Genomic DNA, 19568 nt, shown 5'->3' with positions numbered 1-19568 from the left:
AGGCAAGCAGATCTAAAATATACCATTTGACACCGCAGCATGCCTGTGCCTGTCAGGAAAGTTTAAAGACATTTCAGATGAAGTTCCATTTCACTCCCTTCGTAACCCATGGCAACAGGACACTGCAGGAAGCTGTGGTTTGCCAGGGATTCAGTCTCTCTCAATTGTCTCATACAAAGAAAAAAAAAGCCGTTTACATAAATCGCGCTGTGAGATCATTTTTAAAGTATTTCCTCTACCAAATCAGAAGAATAAAACTTCAGCTGATAGGGGTAATTTCTCAGTCAGTACAACAGCTGCAGAGAATTTGTTTCTTCAGCAGGGTGGTGCAGTTCGCAACCTTAATTACAGTGGCTGACAATTCTATTATAAGCCTCCATATGCACAAGTTTATGTGGTGCCAGCCCGTGAATCTGCTGTATTCCTAAAAGCTGTCTCATCTCGGTGCTGGATCTCTATTCCATGATCTGCTTTGTCTGCCTTCCAACATCTGACACAACCCGAAAGTAAGGGAACCATGACAGATCCGGATTTAAAAAGAAAACTGTTTCCAGAACCCAGGTATCACGGCAACACTACTTGTTAACTTCCTGGAGATTCAGGGGTCAACTGTGCACCTTACCGTCAAGATCTTACGGCAGTGGATATCCGGGGTCTCATCTGAACGGGCCCCAGAATTCACCCCAGTCCTGGAAGGTTAGATGGGAGCAGACCTCAGGGAGCATCTTGTCCAAGGCTGCACACCCAGTGCCCACAGGGCCAAGGGGCTGGGGTGATGCCCCTGGGGTTGGGGGTCAGGCCACCAGCCAGGACACTCTGAGCCTGCCTTTATTTTACATGAACATTCCCAACACGAGTATTCAGTGAACAGAATGTGCAACACGGGCAGACAGCTCTGTGTTACTGCAGAAACGTACATGCCTGCCCGAAAGGTGAAAATCTCACAGATGAAAACGGGCATCAGCTCAAGCCCCTCAGACAGCTTTTCTCAAGAGATCCGTGCACAATAAACGTATGAAATGACACCAAAACAAGAGCAGGGAAGGAGCAGAGCCCCCCGTCGCCATCCTCACCAGCACCACCAAGCGCAGGAACTGCCTGTCCAGCCTGGTGCATAGGAGACACTGGGGGCTGTGCAAGGGCTGGGCCAGTGAGGAGGAGGAGGAGACCGTGGCCCAGGGAGGGGAACAGCAAGGACAGGCTGCGTGGAAGAACTGGGACTTGAGGGTGAGAGGCACGGATGGGAGCAGCAGCCAACAGCCCAGGCCCGGACACGGGCAGGAATGGCCCCAGGCAGCCCCACCTCCCCTCTGCATAGTTGTTCCTCCCTGGAAGTGGGTGGCACTGATGAAACAAGCCACAGAGAAGAGAAGCCTCGCTCCTTCCAGCTCGGCTTCCTTCACCGTCGTCAGCCCTGGGCTTCACGGGATCCCATGGGTGGCCTGCCGGGCCTGGAAGGGCCTTAGAGCCCCTGTCCTTGGCAGGGCCTCATCTTTATGTACCAGGGCCCGCCCACTTCACCTGTTCTCCAGGTCAAAAGACTAGGACTCACTTGTCTAAATCAAACGGGACAGTCCGGCAGTGTGAAGGAAGTGGGGGCTGCCACTTACAACCTCTGGGCACACGAACAATGTCACCTTTTCTGGGACTAAACCGCGTCTGCCAGACAAAGCCAGCAAGTCCACCTCCCTTCTGGAGGGAGAGAAGCTGCGCCCAGAGTGCTGTGTGGTATAAACCGTAGATGTGCAAGGCTGAGACACGGGCCTGGCGGGAGGACACAGCACGCTCCCTTCCACTGCCGTGACCCTCACGCTCCCCCTGCCCAACTTCACCCTCCAACACGCACTCACACACCCATACATGTGGACGCATGCACACACACACACACACACACACACACACACACTTTCAGAGAGAAGACATCTGAGGGCTCTGGAAAGATAACCATGGGATTTTCACAGGTGGTCAGTCGAGCTCATCATTCTGCGACCCTGGTTATTTTCCTCACTGATTTCCCAGGAGCCTGTACTAATTTACGAATTTTGGAGGAGATGGTGGCCTCCAGGCCAGAGCGAAAGACAGCAGCATCCTGGCCCTAAAAGCCCACCAGACCTTGGTGGCAGAGAGCTAGAACGGACATGGACTGTGGGACAGGCCACGCCCACAAGGCACAGCGAACCTTACCCTGGGACCATGGGAAAACGCAGCACCTAGGCACTGAGCTTCCAGATTACCACTTAGGTGCCAAACATGTTCTTATTTTAATCATTTTAGACAGAAATATCTGCATCCCTGCAGAAGCAGCACAATTTCATCTTGTCTATGTGGTTTATCAAGTTTAGCCCAAAAAGCAGCCTGGGCCTGTCAGGGTCCACATGCTGCTGTCCCCTCTGTTCTTCTGTCTCTTTGGGGCTTTCTCAGTTTCCTCTTTCACTGTCAACCTGCCCTGTCCTCCCCCTCCCCCACCCCTCTCTTTCCCTGCTCCCCTTCCCCTCCGCCCTCCACCCCTGAGGAAGTCTGCACAAGTTCTGAGGACGGAAACGCGTGGCCTCGGCGCCCCCTGCTGTCCAGGCCCAACACTGCCAGTCCCTGCCAGCAACACCTGGGCACCACCCCCACCCAGACAGTGATGCAGAAGAAGGACCAAGCCAGAGTAGGAGCGGGGGCTGCTGTGAGAGACGGAAGGAGCATCAGGTGCTACGATAAGGAGTGGGGAGCTTCAAATGCGATGGGCCTAGGACGCTGGCTACAGCCAGGGAGGGAGTCCAGGAGCAAAAGCCCTCAAGAGAGGCCCTGTCTGGAAATGGGTGTGTCTCAGGCCATGGGAAGGGGCTGAAGGACCCCACCCACAGTCTAGAGAACAGTCCAGAGCAACTGGGGAGGCGGGGCTGGGTCCTCTCTGCCTCCTGGGCCCTGCCTCCCACCAGGCCCTGGTGCTGGGAGCGGGCTGGAGCACTGTGGCTTTAGCCAGGGTGTAGCAAGCTTGCTCTGAGAAGGGCCAGGAGTAAACTTTTCCAGTTTTGCAGGTGATACACTGTCTCTACCACTCAACTCTGCCCTTGTCGTGTGAAAACAGCACAGATGTGCCAGTGGCCTGACTGTGGGCCAATAAAACTTTATTCACCCAACGAGCCGCGGGCAGATCTGGCCCTAACCATGCCCCTCTGCCCAGTTCCTGATCTCCACGGCTCTCCTGGGCTCGAGCTCCCTGGGCTCCTGCCAGCTCTCCCAGCCCCCCACCCCCACCCCCCCCGCCACCCCCATGTTCTCTAGTCCTGATGGGGGTGGTCCCTCCTGGTTATTTGGAAACTTGAGAGCTTCCTCTGAGCCTCCTCATGCCCCAGGAGCTCCTGGAGGCAGGGACTGCATTTTAAGGCCTCGGACAGCGGACAGCGGCTGCCTGGCCTCCAGCTGCCTTGTGCAAGGTTCTGGCCTTCTCCCTCCTGCACTACCCTCCTGATGAGTCTTGCTGCCCCTGCCCAGCCTCCACGTGCTCCCAGAGGAGCCCTCCAAACACAGCTACACAACCCTCCTGCAGGAGGAGCTGCCCCCCAGCTCTCCAGGCAGGGCCATCGGAGCCAGGGGATGATAAGCAAACAGCCCCGAGTCCCGTGATGAACGTGGGGAAAGTCGCTCTCTCCCTCACCTCCCAGCTGTGAACTTACCACAGGCTTCTATCACACACAGAAGAAAACCCAAGGTCTCTGCCTGGCCCTCCCTCCCTTCTGTCCCTGGACACACTGGCTGTCCCCTGTCAAGACCTTTGCATGGCTGGCCCCCTCCTAGTATCGAGGGCTCGGCGTGAACGTTCCTTCCTCAGAAGGACTGTCCAACCACAGCATGCAAGGGAGCCCCATCTCTCCCCCGCACACCTGGCCTTGCTTCCCCATCACCATCACCCTGCCTAACATCTTCACGTTGAAGCATCTGTCTCTGCGTCTCTCACCTGCAGGGCGAGCTCCCTGAGAGCAGGACCGCTGCTGTACCCACAGCTCCAGGAAGAGTGGGCACAGAGAGAAGGCTGGAAGGACAGATGCACAGACCTGCGGGCTGCCCCAGGTGCTCAGAAATCCTGGGAGAGACAGCGTGTGTGAGTCTAGTGTGCACCCAGGAACATGGCCCTGAAGCCAGCCTGCCCGGAGACGCCCAGCTGCAGCCCTTTCATGCTTCATGGACTTGGACAAATTGCTTCACCCCCGGCACCCTGCCTCAATTTCCTGCTCCATAAAGCAGAAATAATGACAGTTCCTATGGCATAGGGTTCATTGTTGTATCTGCAACAACAGGGCAGGTTGTAGACTCAGACGTCATTAGCCACGGCCGCCTCGTGTGGCGTCTGTCGGTGCAGGTTGGGTGATCCCCCCACTGCACGGGGCCCTGACGGGTCGAGGAGCTGCCCTCAGGGAGTGGGGGACATCATCTTCAAACATTACACGGAAATCACGAGCCAAGGAGACCCCAAGGGGGCAGGCGATGCTGCAGGTGCCAGGGTCAGATGGGTGACGTCTGAGCTAGGCCTCAAAGGATGACCAGGACTTTCCCAGTGCTTAGCACACACAGCACTTCCGATAAGCAGTTACAATGTTTAAACTGAGTATGATGAATACTGCTTATTCCCCAAGTAAATGCACAAAACTACCATTATCAATAAAATACGATGCTTGTCCAGCTCAAGGCCGCTTAGCAGACTGAGAATGTGACATTTTAAGTCACAGACGCGTAAGCAAGTGCAGTCTGGGACCCCAGGGCATGCACGCCCCGTCTCTCCAGCAGGTGTGGGCTCTGCAAGCCTGCACACCTGGGTCCCTCATTCCCGCTGTCTCCTGGCTGCACAGCCCTTCTCCGAGCTTCCAGGGCAACCCACCCTGCCCCTCACCCACTCCTTGGTCCACTTCCCCAAGCACACTCCCACAAATTTGCCCACAGCTCACCAGGTCATCCTCAGGTTTCAGGTGCCAGGACTTCTTCAAAGACACCTCCAGTACCAGAGGCCTCCCTCCCAGAACCCCGGGCCCACCTCCTTTCACCCTAGTGACCCTCGACCCCCTCCCTGGGCCCTGGCAGAGTACCCAGCACCCACCAGCTCAGTACAGGAGGCTTCCTGCCACTCCTGTACCAAACCAGAGGGAACTGAAGGTCCCAGAGCTGCCCATACCATTTCACGTGTACACTGGGGGTTCCCATCCATGATGGTCGTCACTGCTGTACTCAACGGGCACCCTCCCAAGCCTCTCCCCCAACCTTACACTCACACACACAGTCGCACACTCACTCACTCTCACACACACAACCTAGCACATTCTTCATAATGTGAAGCTTCCTAATGCACTGGTGAGGACAGTTAAGCAGATGCCCCACTGACCTGACACTACCAGGAGCTCCTGCACAGCCACTCCTGCTCATCTCGGTCGGGGCACTGCAAGCCCATCGCAACACATCTCCTCCCCTCAGGCACCAGCACCCCACCTCCCACTCACTGCAGCTGCCCTTTGAATGAGGGAGCACATGTAGAGAAACTTCCGTGAACAGAATCACAAGTGCATCAGCCCAGCTCCATATACAAATATGGGTGAAGAGCCTGGGGCAGGTAACAATGAAGACAGAACTCCTAGAAGCTGGCTCTTGTCTCCCACGCTGGACTCAGGGTGCCCAGCAAGAACACACAAAGTGCAGTTTTACCGGGAACCTGGCTTGCAAGCAGCCTCTGTGCAAGTTCAGCTCAGGACCCCTGCACCTGGGCTCCCCCTCTTCTAGGCCCTCTGCACCTTGAAGATTTCTCACAAATGCTAAAACCATTGGCTCACACCCTCTTTCTGTACCTGACTTTAAACACCTGGAGGGCGGAACCGTGTCTGACATCCCGTGTGGGGCCTATAGTGCTGATCCTCGACAGGCATCTCGGGCCGCTGTCTCCTTGGTGACCACCTGCCATGGGCATAACCAAAACTGGCACCCTCTTAAAACAAAAACTCACCTCTGACATTTCCATAGCAACTGTCTCGTTCTCTGACCTCCACCTCCTGTCTCAAGAGCCCCTCCAACAAGGACCCCACCCCACAAGGATCTTCCCTCTTTCCCACGATCTGTCACCAGCTCATCTCCTCAATTTCCCTCTTACGCAGCTCAGAGACCAGCCTCTCCCTTCATCACTCCCTCCATTCACCCTCAGTTCCTCAGTCCCATCCCCCAATCTAGGCTCATTTGCAAAACCCTAACCCTAGTTGTCAACACTGCCTACTCCAGCTGTCCTAGCAGCTTGACAGGGCTGGAAGAGACGCACACAACCATGCTGATCATTTTTACTGCAAGCTATAACACAAATTTGGGAAATAACACAAAACGGAAATACATGGTTCAATGATTTATCACAATGTGAAACCCATGTAGCCCCCACCCAGGTCATAACAAAAAGCATAACGATGTTCTAGCTTTTCTTTATGGTTCTACACTGTGAAAATTAATACAGGGAAATCTCATTTAAACTGGAGTCAGGAGGTCAGAAGAAGGAAGCTCCCATGCAGTACCACTGGAGATCAATTACAGAAAAGACAGTCAATTACAGACCACAGCAGAAAGAAGTCATCAATAGGCAAGAACTGTCAATTACAGGAAGAAATGTACATTGCATCCTAAACAGAAATCGATGACCCCAACAACTCAGCCAATGAGAAGCCATCACCACCCTGAACTCTTGCTTTTTTCCAATGGACTTTCCTGCAAAACAACCCCTCCCAATTTCCTCCTTTTTCTCTATAACGTTCCTCTCCCTTGTTTGTTGGATTTGACTATGGTCTGCCATAGCACGCATATCCCGAATTGCAATTCTTTTGCTATTCCCAAATAAACTCCTTTTGCTGGTAAAGTAACTGGCTATTTTATTTATTTTTTTTGGTGAGGAAGATTGGCCCTGAGCTAACATCTGTTGCCAATCTTCCTCTTTTTTGCTGAGGAAGATTGGCCCTGAGCTAATGTCTGTGCCCGGCTTCCTCTATTTTGTATGTGGGATGCCACCACAGCATGGCTTGATGAGCACTGAGTAGGTCTGCATGCTGAACCTGCAAACTCCAGGCCGCCAAAGAAGAGCGCGCGAACTTAACCACTACACCACCACGCCGGCCCTCGGCTGTTTTATTTTTAAGGTTGACAACACTGAACACACAACCAAAAGCCATGGCTTAATCTGACCTGTTTTCAGAGTCACATAAATGGAATCGTACATATGCATTCTTTTGTGTCCGCCTTCTTTCTGTGATATTTATCCATGTTAGTGAGGCAGCCATAGAGCATTCCATTGCATGAATCACAATTTATCTATTCTTTCCACTGTGGGTGGACAATTAAGTTGCTTTGGTTTAGGAATCTTATGACTACTGCTGTTTTGAATTCTTGTACATGCCTTTTGGAACACATTATGTGTATTGCAGATGGAGTGGAACTGCCGAATCATAGGGCATATGTATATTCAAATATAGTTGGTAATGGCAAACCACCCCTCTCCGGGAAGTTTATAAGAGATATGATCTCTTTCCACTTCAGCCATTCTGGCGTGTGGACTTCACTGTGGCTGTAATTTGCACCTCCCTGATGACTAATGGGCTTGGAAACCTCTTCCAGTGTGGATTTGCCATTGGGATATCCTCTTTCCTAAAGTGCCCATTGGAATCGCTTGCTTACTTGCGTCCATAGGCGTTCCCAGGATACACGGCCCTTGAGGCATACCCGTGTTGCTGACATCTTCTCCCCTTTCACTCTAGCAATGGTGTGTTTGGATGAGTGTAGGTTCCTAAAGTTCGCTGAGTCAGTCATCAATCTTTGTCTTTATGGTTAGTGCTTTGTGTGTCCAGTTTAAAAAGTCCTTCCCTCCCCAACGCCATGGAGATGTGTGCTTACATTACCTACCTCCCCCCAGCCCCCGGTCATTCTCATTTGCCCTCATGATTAGAGCTGCAACACAGCTGGGACTAATTGTGTTTGTATGGCGTGGGGAGAAGCGAGTTTGTTCTTCCATGCAGATCTCTACTTATTCCACCACCACTGAAGAGACCACACTCATCCTGCTCTGCCCACACAGCCAACTGCCCGCAGACACTGCTCTGTTTCTGTGCTTTCTTCTACTCCACTGTCTGTCGGTCCGTGTGCCAACATTTACACGGTCTCAAACTGCTCTAACTTTATACAGTAAGTTTGGATAACTGATAGAGGAAGTCCTCCTGCCTTATCCTTCTTCAAGAATATCTTGGCTACTTTTGGCCCTTTGCATGCCCATGAAAATTTGAGAATCTTCTTCTTAAGTTCCACAAAACACCTGTTGGGATTTTGATTAAAATTGCATTGAATCTACAGGTCATTTTCTAACTGTATGCACAACTGATTTTTGTATATTGACCATATAGCCAGCAACCTTGCTAAACTCATGCATTAATTTTAATAATTATCCTATAGATTCTTTTGGATTTTCTATGTTACAATCATATCATGTGAGAAGAATAACATTTTCATTTTTTCTTTGCAAGCTTTTAAACTTCTATTGTTTTTACTTTTCTAGTACACTGACTAGGACTTGCAATAAAAATTTAAGTAGACGTGGTAACAGCAGACATCTTTCTCTTGCTTCTTGATCTCAGAGGGAGAGCTTAGGTTTGATGCATGCTATAGAGGTTTTTTCATATCCTTATCAGATTAAGGAAGTTCTCTTTAATTCCCATTTTGTTAAGTTTGTTTTTTTTTTTTTAAACCATGAATGGATACTGAATTTTACCAAATGCCTTTCGTACTTCTGTTAAGGTGGTATATGATTTTTCTACTTTACTCCGTTAATGTGGTAACTTACATTGATTGATTTTCAAATGTTAAAAACATGCTGGGTCCTTGGACTAAACGTGAACTGCTGGATTCAACTTATATAACAATGTTTAGGACCTTCACACCTGTGCTTACCAGTGAGCTGCCCCGTAACTCTCCTTTCCTCTAAGGTCTTTGTCAAGTTTTGGTGCCAAGGTTTTGGCACCAAATAAATGAGTTGGGAAGTAATCCCTCTTTATTTATTCTTTTGCTAGTTTAGTGTGTTAGTTCTCTGTTTCATTAATTTCTGCTTTTCCCTTCATTATTGCCCAGCTTATACTTCCTTTGTGTCGGTTTTATAGCTCTTTTCCTAACCTCTTGAGACGACTTTCCATTGTCCTTCATTTCTAGTATATGCATCGTAAAGCTGTAAAGGTTCCTCTAAGCACAGTTTTAGCTGTATCCCACAGGTTTAGATGTGTGTATTTTCATTATCATTCAAAATATGTTCTAATTTCCATAGTGATTCTTCTTGGAACTACAAGTCACTTAGCAGTGTACCGCTTACTCACAGACGTGCGTGTGCCATCTCTCTGTCGCTGGTTTCTACTATCCCTCCCTGTGGCACAGAACAGACTCTGCATGAAGAATCTTCCATATTTGTTGAGATTGCTTTACGGTCCAGCACAGTCAACTTTCATAAATGTTCCAAGAGGGAGTAAAAGAACACTTTTATTGGGTGCAGCGCTATGCCTAAGTCCAGGTGGCCAAGTTGGGAGTCATGCCGTTCAGATCCCCTCTCTCTCTTACGGACTTTTTGCTGCTCAATCTGCCAGTTATGGAGCAGGGAGTGTTAAAAATCTTCTGCTGTGAGTATAGATTAGTACATTTCTCTTCCCACTTCTGTCAATTTTTGCTTTAGATATGTTGAAGCCATGTTATTGAATGTATACAAAATTTAGAATTATAACTTCCTGCTGCCTTTTATCATTATGAAGGCTCCTCTTTTATCTTTAGGAATGCCTCTGCCTTAAAATCTACTTTGATATTAATATGGCTACGTTACCATCTCTGATGAGTACTGCACGGTGTGTCCTTTTGCATTCTTCTATTTGCATTGTTATATCTTTAAGTTTTAGATGTGTCTATAGTAAACAGCATAATAGATTTTTAATGAAGTCTGACAATCTTTTCTTTTTAATTGGAATATTTAATTCATTTATAATTAATGTAATTACTGACATATTTGAACTTGACCATTTTACTAAACGCTACCTAGCTGTCTTTCCTGTTCTTTGCCCTTTGTCTCTCCTTTCCTCCTTTCTCACCTTCTTTCAAATCCAGTATTTTTTATTATTCCATTTTTCTCCTTCTATTAATTTGAAATTTATTCACTATTTTATCGTCTTAGGTTACCCTGGAGATTGCAACATGCGTCCTCACCTTACAAAAATCAAATATTAATTGGCACTTTACCCTCTTCCTAGCCAATGTAAGCACCCTGAAACCCTCCAACTCCATTTACCTCCTCCCAGCGCTCATACCATTGCTGTGGTGTAATTTCATTTTATATATTTTTATACCAAACAAGACATAGTTATCGTTTTATACAGTCACCACTCATTGAACTGACCCACACGTTTTCCATCTTATCACCCCACCTCTGTCTTTAGCTTTCCTTTATGTGGGTCCTTACTGGGTCCTCCTCCTCATCCTAGTGTTGAAATGACCCTCCATCTGAGTCTGCCTTCATGGGACCCAGTCTAAGACACTGGTGCCCAGAGGGGCCTCAGGAAGTGGACTCGAAATTGGACTTGTGCAGAGGAGCCAGTGTCAGTGGTGGTCAAGGGAACGCAGAGGCCCTTGGCAGGCTGTAGTGCAGAGAGAGCTGCTAACAGGCCCAGGATAATTAAGCAACAATTAAAGGCAGGATATGAAAGCTGGTGCCTCTGGGGAGGGGACTCTACAAGGGTGTGAAGACCAGGAGCGTGGGGACAGTCTCAGAGGCTGCCTAGCACACCTGCTGAAGAGTAACAAAGGGAGTACAGACAGCAAAGTGTTCAACAGACTTTCTTTAGAAACAGCCTCACCAACGACGAGTGTTAAAGAATGTTATTTGTAGTGTCTATATTTTGAAATCTTCAGGCAAAAAATTAACAAGGATTCAATCCCATTTCTCTAATGTACTATTTTGACAAAAGTCAGAGGCTGAGTATGTAGGGAAAGATCACATGCTTTGCAGCCCAGCGTGGCCTAAAGAATGCTGTTGAACCTCTCTGCTTCTCAGTTTTTTCATCTGTAAAATGGAGATAATGACAGTCTACTTGCTGGGCTGTTTGAAGATCTTAAAGGACACGAGATATCCAGCTGCCATGGACTAAAAACGCAGAAAACAGCAAACGCTGGTTGTTTGTGGTGCAAGTCCTCCCACTTCCCCAGAGTGAAGAGGAGTCAGCAATAACCTCAGCTGACTGCAGTGCTTGTCCCAGAGCCACATGTCAGAGGCATGGAAATCAGACCACAGCCGTCACCACGAAGCCTGCAAACGCTGGTTCTTTGCCTCTTGGAGGCTCAGGGCCCTTCTTCAGAGGCCCTTCTCCCAGGAAAACGCAGACACACAACACTTGGCGAAAATCATAACCGAGAATGCAGGCTTGGTTGAGACCCACCTTCCCCTCAGGACCAGCACAGCCCCGAGGGACCCCAGCAGACAGGCCCACTGAGCACACTGGGCACAGGTGAGAGTGCAGCACGCACACCTCTGTTCTGTCCACAACAGTGTGGGTGCACACTGGAGCCTATTCTGACCACAGCCCCAACAAACACAGGCGTGCTGGCCTGAAGTGCCCTCGAGTTACCTCGAGACTACGCAGGTGGCGTGTCCAACAGCCGGTTCCTGTCTCCAGCCACCGAGTACTACGCCCTCCCCTCTGCCCTGCAACCCGCTCTCTGACCCTGAAAACCTCCTGAACCCAGCCTGCCTCTCACTTCCCTCATCTGGAAAATGAGGTGATTTCAAAGGCCCCTTCCGGCCCTAATGTTCAATGATTCCTGTTTCACATTAGAATACAAATTAACTTACAGTTTTAAACAGAAAACAACCAAACTCAATTTATTCCATTTTATTATTATTGAGTTTCTAAGGAATTATCTAATTTAGAGTTAATTTTTAAAATATAACTAAACTCAAACAAATATTTGTACACCCATGTTCACAGAAGCATTATCCACAATGGCGCAAAGGTGGGACCAATCCAAGTGTCCCATGGATGGATGGATAAACAAAATGTGGAGTACCCATACAATGAAATATGATCCAGCCTTGAAAAGGAAGGGAATTCTGACACAGGGTACAACATGGATGAACCTTGAAGATATTATGCTAAGTGAAAAAAGCCAGACACAAAAGGACACATATTGTAGGACTCCACTTATATGAGGTCCTCAGAGTAGTCAAATCCATAGAGACAGAAAGGAGAATGGAGGTTACCAGGAGCTGGGGGGTAGGGGGATGGGGTGTAGTTGTTTAATGGGGACCAAGTTTCAGTTGAAGAAGATGAAAAAGTTCTGGAGATGGACAATGGTGATGTTGCACAACAATGTGAATGTGCGTATTACCACTGACCTGTACACTTAAAAATGGTAAAATTTATGTTATAATATTTTACCATAACTTAAACATATTTTTATATTTAACTAAAGACACCCTAAATAAAGGCAAAAATAAGTCACAAAGAAATTTTCAAAATGTTTATCTGACAAAGGGCCCGTATCCAGAATACAAAAAGAATTACTACAAAAATCTGTAAAAAGAAACCCCAACTCAATAGAAAAAAGATACAAATAAGCTATTCATTCAAAAAAGAGAAAACAAATAGCCAAAACACCCACGGTGGAATGCTCCACCTCACTCATAATTAGTGAAATGCAAATTACAACAAGACGCCATTTCATTGAAACAGGGAACAATTCATGTCTGAAAGCACCAAGTGTTGGCGAGGAGGGACTAACAGGGACCCCCACCCTGCTGGTAACCAGAGCCTGAGTGGGAACAGCCACTGCAAGTGGAGTTTGGCCACGCCTGTCACCCAGCAGCCTTCCTAACAGGAATATTCTTTCTTTCTCCACGTGTGCCCAAGGACACTTGACAAGAATGTCCACCGAAGCTCCATGGGCAACTTTTTTCCAACTTTCCACCAAGTGCCCGCAATAGCACAATGGATAAAAGACTGTGGCATATTCAAAATGGAATGCCACATAACAAGTAAAATAACTGAACTAAAACCACGAGGGTCATAATGTAGTTTCAATATTGCATTGAAAACATAATGCAATGTTTTAAAAATGGCAGAATAATACATATAGTACAACTGCAGCTGTGTAAAACTTTAAAACACACAAAATGAACCAGTGAAAAGATCAGTGGTTGCCCAGGGTTCAGGGGGAAGCAGGGAGGATGACTAGGCAGAGCACAGGGATTTTAAGGCAGGGAAACCATTTGAGTGATACTGTCAGGGCAGCAGCACAACAGTCTGCATTTGTCCAGACCTGAAGAAGGAACAGCAGAAGGAGTGCCGTCTCGTAATCATAATGTACCCGCACTGGCTCATCAACTGTCACAGAAGTACCGCTCCAACAACCGGGGAAACTGTGTAGGAACTCTCTGTACTTTCTGCTTCGCTTTTCTGTAAACCTAAAATGCTCTCAAAGTAAAGTCTATGAATTTTTTTTTGAGGAATACAGATAAAAGCACCACATAAAAGATACTCTATCTGTATCTGTGGATCAATATCATAGCTTTATTAAGGGGGTAAGATGGGCCCTACCTCACAGAGCTCCTGTGAGGGTTAAACAAGTTCATATCCATCAAGTGTCCACGACAGCATCAGGCACAGAGGAGAGAACACCAAACACGCTACGATGCTCCAGGGACACGTGCAGGGGTAGAAGAGGACCCGGAGGTGCATTAGAAGCCCACTGAAGACAGTGGTTACCACAGGAGAGGGGAAAAGGGAGTAGGATCAGGGTACATTCAAGGAGAGTCAGATGTATCTGTAAGACTGATTTTCACTCTTAAAAACTTGAAGAATAAAAGAAGAAAAACTAAAATTATTACCTCAAGATCATCAAGGGAGCGAGTGATACTAAATCTCTTGGATCTTCCAAAAGATCTCCGAGTAGAGGTGCGTTGAGAAGTCTGAGCAAGTCCAATTCCCCGCCCAAATTTTGAGCCCTAAACACAAAGAAAAAATATATCAAGTTATGTTCTTGGGAAGAGACGCTTAGGTTTGCCTGATGCACCACCTCGGAGAGAATAGCGGGGTACTGTGGAACAGAGAAAATACCAGACTTCAGTCATCTCAGAGGAAATTTCATGTTATGTATATGTTACTACAATTTAAAAAAATGCAAAATTAAAAAAAAAAAGAATCATCCCAGGATCTCCAAGTATTTGCTCTGCCACTTACAACTGTGTGCCCCCCAGTCTCAATCTCCATAATCACGAAACAGGATCACACCAGCCGGCACCCAAAGGTTGTTACCACAAGCAAATGAAATGGCACATATGAATGTTCGGGAAAGCACAAAGTGTGGGATAAGGGTAATAATTATCAATATAAAGGCTAGTTTTCAGCAAGGTTGTGTGTTTATATAATTTTATAAGCATTTTGGGAAACTGAATCCCTAGATATTCAGCTGGTGTCTGAAGACCAAACCAACTCAGGTGCATGAAATAACTGGCCATTAAAACATCTTGTTCTTTCTCTGGGAAATGACCAGAATTAATTCACTGTTATTATGCTAGACAATTCTCCAAATGTGATCTTAGTTCCAGCAAATAAGTTATCATATCTTTAAAATAAAAAGCATCACAGCTGAAAATCTCTGATTTCCTGGGCACTTGAAATCCTGAGTGACCAATTTCAGCCATAAAGAAAGTTAACGTGTTTTCTAAAGCTGTGGGCTCTCAGGCTCTCTGCTCTCCACGTGCATAAGAATCCTGAGCATCTTACAGTAAGAGAAAAGCCTGCAGCCCTCCCCTGTAAAGCTCTATGTGCTAAGTCCCTCTCCCTCTCCTCCGGGGAACTCACCTGGTAAAATCCAACTCTCTTCCGACCAACCCACCGACTGACGACCCACCAACGACTGGCGCACCTGCACCCAGGCCCCTGGCTGCCTGGCGGAAGCACACACCCCCGGGGCTGCTCTCACCTGACATTCCTGATACCCACTCGAGTGGCCCTCAGCAATGTGACTGCCTTCCTTTCACTCATTCCCCTCTGCTAGACTGTCTCACCTCCTTCTCCCTCCTGCCCTCTTCCCAGGCTCTCCCAGTCTGGCCCTCCACTGAAGCTGCTCTCTCACCAGTGGCCTCCCAGGGAGCAGTCATCCCGACCTGCTGAGCCCGTCCTCTTCCTCCTTCTCCTCCCTGGCCTCTCCCTGGCTCCCCTGGCACCCACTGGCTGCTCCCCTCACTCACACTCAGAACCCCAAACTTCTTACCTCTGTGCCAAAACCACTCTGACCTGAACCAGGGCAACAAGAACAGTACTTTCAAGCCTTCAAATTTTATTAAGAAGCAGTGTAGGTGGCAGCGGTGACCACCGTCACTCTGTATGCTCCATGATGTCCCAGGGCTCTCACCAAGTGTTCCCTGAGCGACAACTATGTGCACGGTACCACAGGGCACCTGACAGAAGCACAAGGCAGGTTTTCAGACTCCAAGGAACTCACCATCATCCAGTCCTCCTGAGAGGCTCCCTAAAGATGGCAAGAGAGGGCTGTGAGCTATTTGAACACTTGCATACTAGAAGAAATGAGAGTGGCCCTGGAGGCTGTGCTGTAGACTACAAACACAGTGGGGTGCGTGCCAGGTCTGGGAGGGCAACTCGGGACCCTGAGCCGCTGAGAAGCAGCCCGGCTCCCGGGGAGACGAGGAGACCAAGCTGACAGGAACAGAGGTCAGGCTGCAGAGCAGCAACGGGATAGTCAGAGCAAGGCCATGCTGCAGACATCACTGGTAGTGATAGTTTAGAAAAGTCACCCGAAATAGAGCGTGCAAGCTGGAGAGGATGGGGCAACCTGTTAGAAGTTGTGAGTAGAAACATCCTGAACTAAGGAGCAACAGCAGAAACAGCAAAAAGAGAAAAGAAAGGAAGGGAGGGAGGGAGGGAAAGAGGGACGGAGAGAAAGAAAGAGGCGCGTTCAGGGAGAGAAGAAATGGTGGGCCTGGCAAAGAAAGTGGCAGAGATGAATGCAGAGTTTCTCGTCTGAGATAGTATCATCACCAACAACAAGGGGTCCTTGGGAATAGTAATAAAAATCCCATGTGTGCTCACCAAACCCAAATATCCCAAGAAGGGTTCAAAAGAGAAGCTGTTCATACACTATCAGAGCAAACGCATTTCTCCGTCTTCCGTGTTCACGACCAGCCAGAGCTGTGCCACAAAGCGTACCTGCCAGCGGCCCCCAGGCCGGTGGGGGAAGAAGACAGTAGCTAACCCAAAAGAAGGGTGACACAAAGTGTGCCGGGAGCACAGAGAGGGTGACACTGGTGTGGCAGCGGGGGAAACCCACCACAGACACCCCCCAGAAGGCTGTGTATAAGCTGGGCCTAAGGGCAGGCAGAGTGGGGCACATGAGGAAAGGTGACAGGCCGGCTCCAAGGACGTGGTAAGGACGACTTACCTGGGCCAGAGCCAGAGCAAGGAGGCTTGAAGGCCATCACCCTGAAAGTGACAACGGACCACGGAGGGCTGCCAGCAAGAGAGCCGCATGGAGGCGAAGCCACAGCGGGTGCACCGGAGCCTCTCAGATGCGCCCAGGCTCGTGCCCAGCTGGGAATTCCCTCTAAGCAATCAAGCTGCACAGGAAGAACTGCTTGTTCCCAAACAGGGATGGGCGACCTGTGCATGCTGCCTCTCTGAGGTTGAGAAAACACCTGATTACAACTCCCGCCTGTCGCTTGGAGCCTGACTGTTGGTCTCAGGGGACACTGGTTCCTACCTTCTGCTAATCAGCCTCTGAGACACTCCGAGGGGGTTTCAATTCAGACACAGATGTGTCCCAAACCAGTGTGTCTGCTCCTGGTGACGGGCACCTCAGGCTCTGCCACAGGGGGCTTCTCTATGACCACTGACAAATTGGTAGAAATGGATGTTGCTATGACCTTGTCTGTGCCGTTCTGCCGGGGCGAGAGTCTCTGTCCAGACCCTCACCTTCACCCTCTCTGAAGCAGCAGACTCTGCTCACTGTATTGGCTCCTTGCTAGCAAGTTACTAAATTTGACCTATTCTCGAGAAAAATTTGTCTAAGAAATTTCTTTTTCAAAAAATCTTCCCAAAGCTGATTCTATCTATAAAATGTATCTGGAACCTAGGAATCCCTTTCCAGGCCCACTGCTCCCCCACCCCACCAGGCCCGGCCCCAGAACCCAGCACGTGGTGGCCAGCCTCCTCACTGGCCTTCCTGCTCCCCCTGTACAGTCTGTTCCCCACACACCTGCCGGGTAGGCCCCTGCTCCAAGCCCTTCAGGGGCTTCCGCTGCCACGCTCTGTGCCATGGGCGAGGCCCCACAGGGTCTGGTCCCCGTCACCCAGACTCTTCTGGGGCCCCAGCCTCACTGCCTTGGGGCCTGCTCTGCCCTCAACCCAGTGTCACCTCTTTTAAGAGACCTCCTTGAACTCCCCTGTCTAAACAGACTCCCCCTGGGTCCTCTCTCCTAGGTTCTGTGCTTTTCCTTCACACTTCTTAGCACAAACTGAAATTACACATTGTTAGCTGCTGTGGCATCTCCCCCAGGAGTCTGTAAATCACAGGGACAGCAGGGGCCTGGTTCTGTTTGTTCCCTCTGAATACCTGCTGCCCGGCGCAGGGCTCAGCCCAGCAGACGTAGCACTTGCTGAGAGAACAAATGAGAGCAAAATCATATGGGAACCAAGCACCCCACAATAGGGAGCCCATCACTAATGGACAGGGATCCACGCAGACACTCAGATGCTTCTGCTACAGCGTTAAGTAACAATATGGAAAATGTTCTTTATTACTAAGCCAAAGAAGCCTCCAAATATGTACAAAATTAACCCTTTGTACAAATCATATATTTGCTATTCTGTATTTTTACTTTTTTGGGGGCTGGGGGAGGTAATGACCACACAGCTTTGTGATAAGAACAGTTTAATTTTTAAAACCCAGGTGGCTACAGAGGAGATTCTTGCTGAGACAGACTGCTCCTGCACAGTTAGCTCTGGAACTTGTGCCCCATTACAGGCAAAAGAAATGAAGACATTTAACATCTAGTTATACACGGATATGTTGTGGGATTTGGAAATTTGAAGGAGAAGGAAAAATTTAACAAGCAAGCACACAGAAAAAAAATTCCTACAAAGAAGTGAATCAACTCAAGGGTGACACTTCACCAACATGGAGAATCTTGAGCATTGATTCGTTTGTTTCCCAAATCGAGAGTCCACTGCCTCCAGGGTCTGAGGGGAAATAAGTTCTGTACTTGAATGAGCTGTTAGAAAGTCACCATTGATCTAGCACCCTTGCAGGCAACACATAATTCACTCTCCCCAAACAGTACTAGACAGTGATGATTACTGTAAAAATGGCCTAAAAATCAGCTCCCTTCTTCAAAATCAACTCCACTTTTTCAATTGCAAACAAACAACTCATCACAACTGCTTGAGAAGGCGAGCGGGCGACACCAGGCCACACCATAATGTCTGCATAGCCCAGCCCATGGCTGCAGCACCCCAACACCCAGTGGGTGCTGGTGGAGAAACTCCACCTCACTGTCCCCAAGAGTCACACACAAGGCCCTGCCCCCAGGCATCGAGAACACAGCCTGGCTGCGGCATTGCCTGAGCCAGCATGTGGCCAGCATGCTTCCAGAAGAACCAAAGGGCCCTTCCCTACTCTGGGCCCCTGCTTAGGACTTGGAGAAATAATCCACCTGGTTCTTGTCGCCTCCAATGTGGGGCGAAAGGACCCCTAAGGGATGCCTTCATCTATCACAGACAAGGCCCAGCGAGGTGTTGGGCTCTCTCTAGGATGAAACAGCTGGTAAACAGGTTGAGGGTAGAACCCGGGCTGGCTGACCCACCCACCACCCATGGTGCCAAACTGCCTCCACCATGCTCAATGCTGACACCAAACCATCCCATGGAGCCGCTGCTTTAGGGAGAGGACTGCTGTTAGCACAGCCAGCACCCCCGCCTCAGTCTACAGATGAGAACCCGGAAGCCACTGAAGGATTGCTCAGGGTCACAGCCAGAGGAGGCCTGGGCAAAACCCAGATGTTGTTCTACCACACTGTGATTTTTTAGTTACAATTAGAACTAGAAATTCCTAACCTAAAGTGTCTAAACACTAGACCAGAAGCCCCAGTGGGGCAAGGACTGTGCCTATCCTGGTCACCATTCTGTCCCACCCCTCCCACAGTGCCCGGTACATAGAAGGTTCTCAGTAAGCACTGACTGAACCAAGAAACTCTAACCAAGGAGACTATTTAGCTTAAAATAGAGGCTAGATCATCTGAAAGTTTTTCCAAAAAGAGGTAACATAGAGAATTTGAGGAGTAAGATTTCCAGCTGACACACTTACCTCTCCCGGTGTATCAGTCAGGGTCTAGTCAGAAAGCAAAACCACACCAGTTATTTCAACAGAGAGAGTTTCATATAAAGAACTGTTAACCAGAGATCACAGAACTGAAAAGGCGAAAAGAGACTCTAAGATGTCACCGGGGGAACTGGCTGCACCCCCAGGGCTGGGACAACAACAAG

The 19568-nt window shown here is 48.9% G+C and overlaps 1 protein-coding gene across 6 annotated transcripts in view; it reads right to left on the bottom strand.

Moving 5' to 3' along the window:
* RGS12 (regulator of G protein signaling 12) overlaps window positions 1-19568 on the bottom strand; it is a 130420-nt gene that overhangs the window by 70419 nt on the left and 40433 nt on the right. For all 6 annotated transcript variants that reach the window (XM_058546626.1, XM_058546627.1, XM_058546625.1 and 3 more), the window contains one exon: window positions 13898-14014. In XM_058546626.1, coding sequence (XP_058402609.1) covers window positions 13898-14014 — 117 coding nt within the window. The remainder of the gene's footprint in view (window positions 1-13897; window positions 14015-19568) is intronic.

This window comes from Diceros bicornis, chromosome 8 (assembly GCF_020826845.1).
Source record: "Diceros bicornis minor isolate mBicDic1 chromosome 8, mDicBic1.mat.cur, whole genome shotgun sequence".
In the NCBI taxonomy this organism is placed as follows: domain Eukaryota; kingdom Metazoa; phylum Chordata; class Mammalia; order Perissodactyla; family Rhinocerotidae; genus Diceros; species Diceros bicornis.
This window is presented reverse-complemented; position numbering and strand designations above follow the sequence as displayed.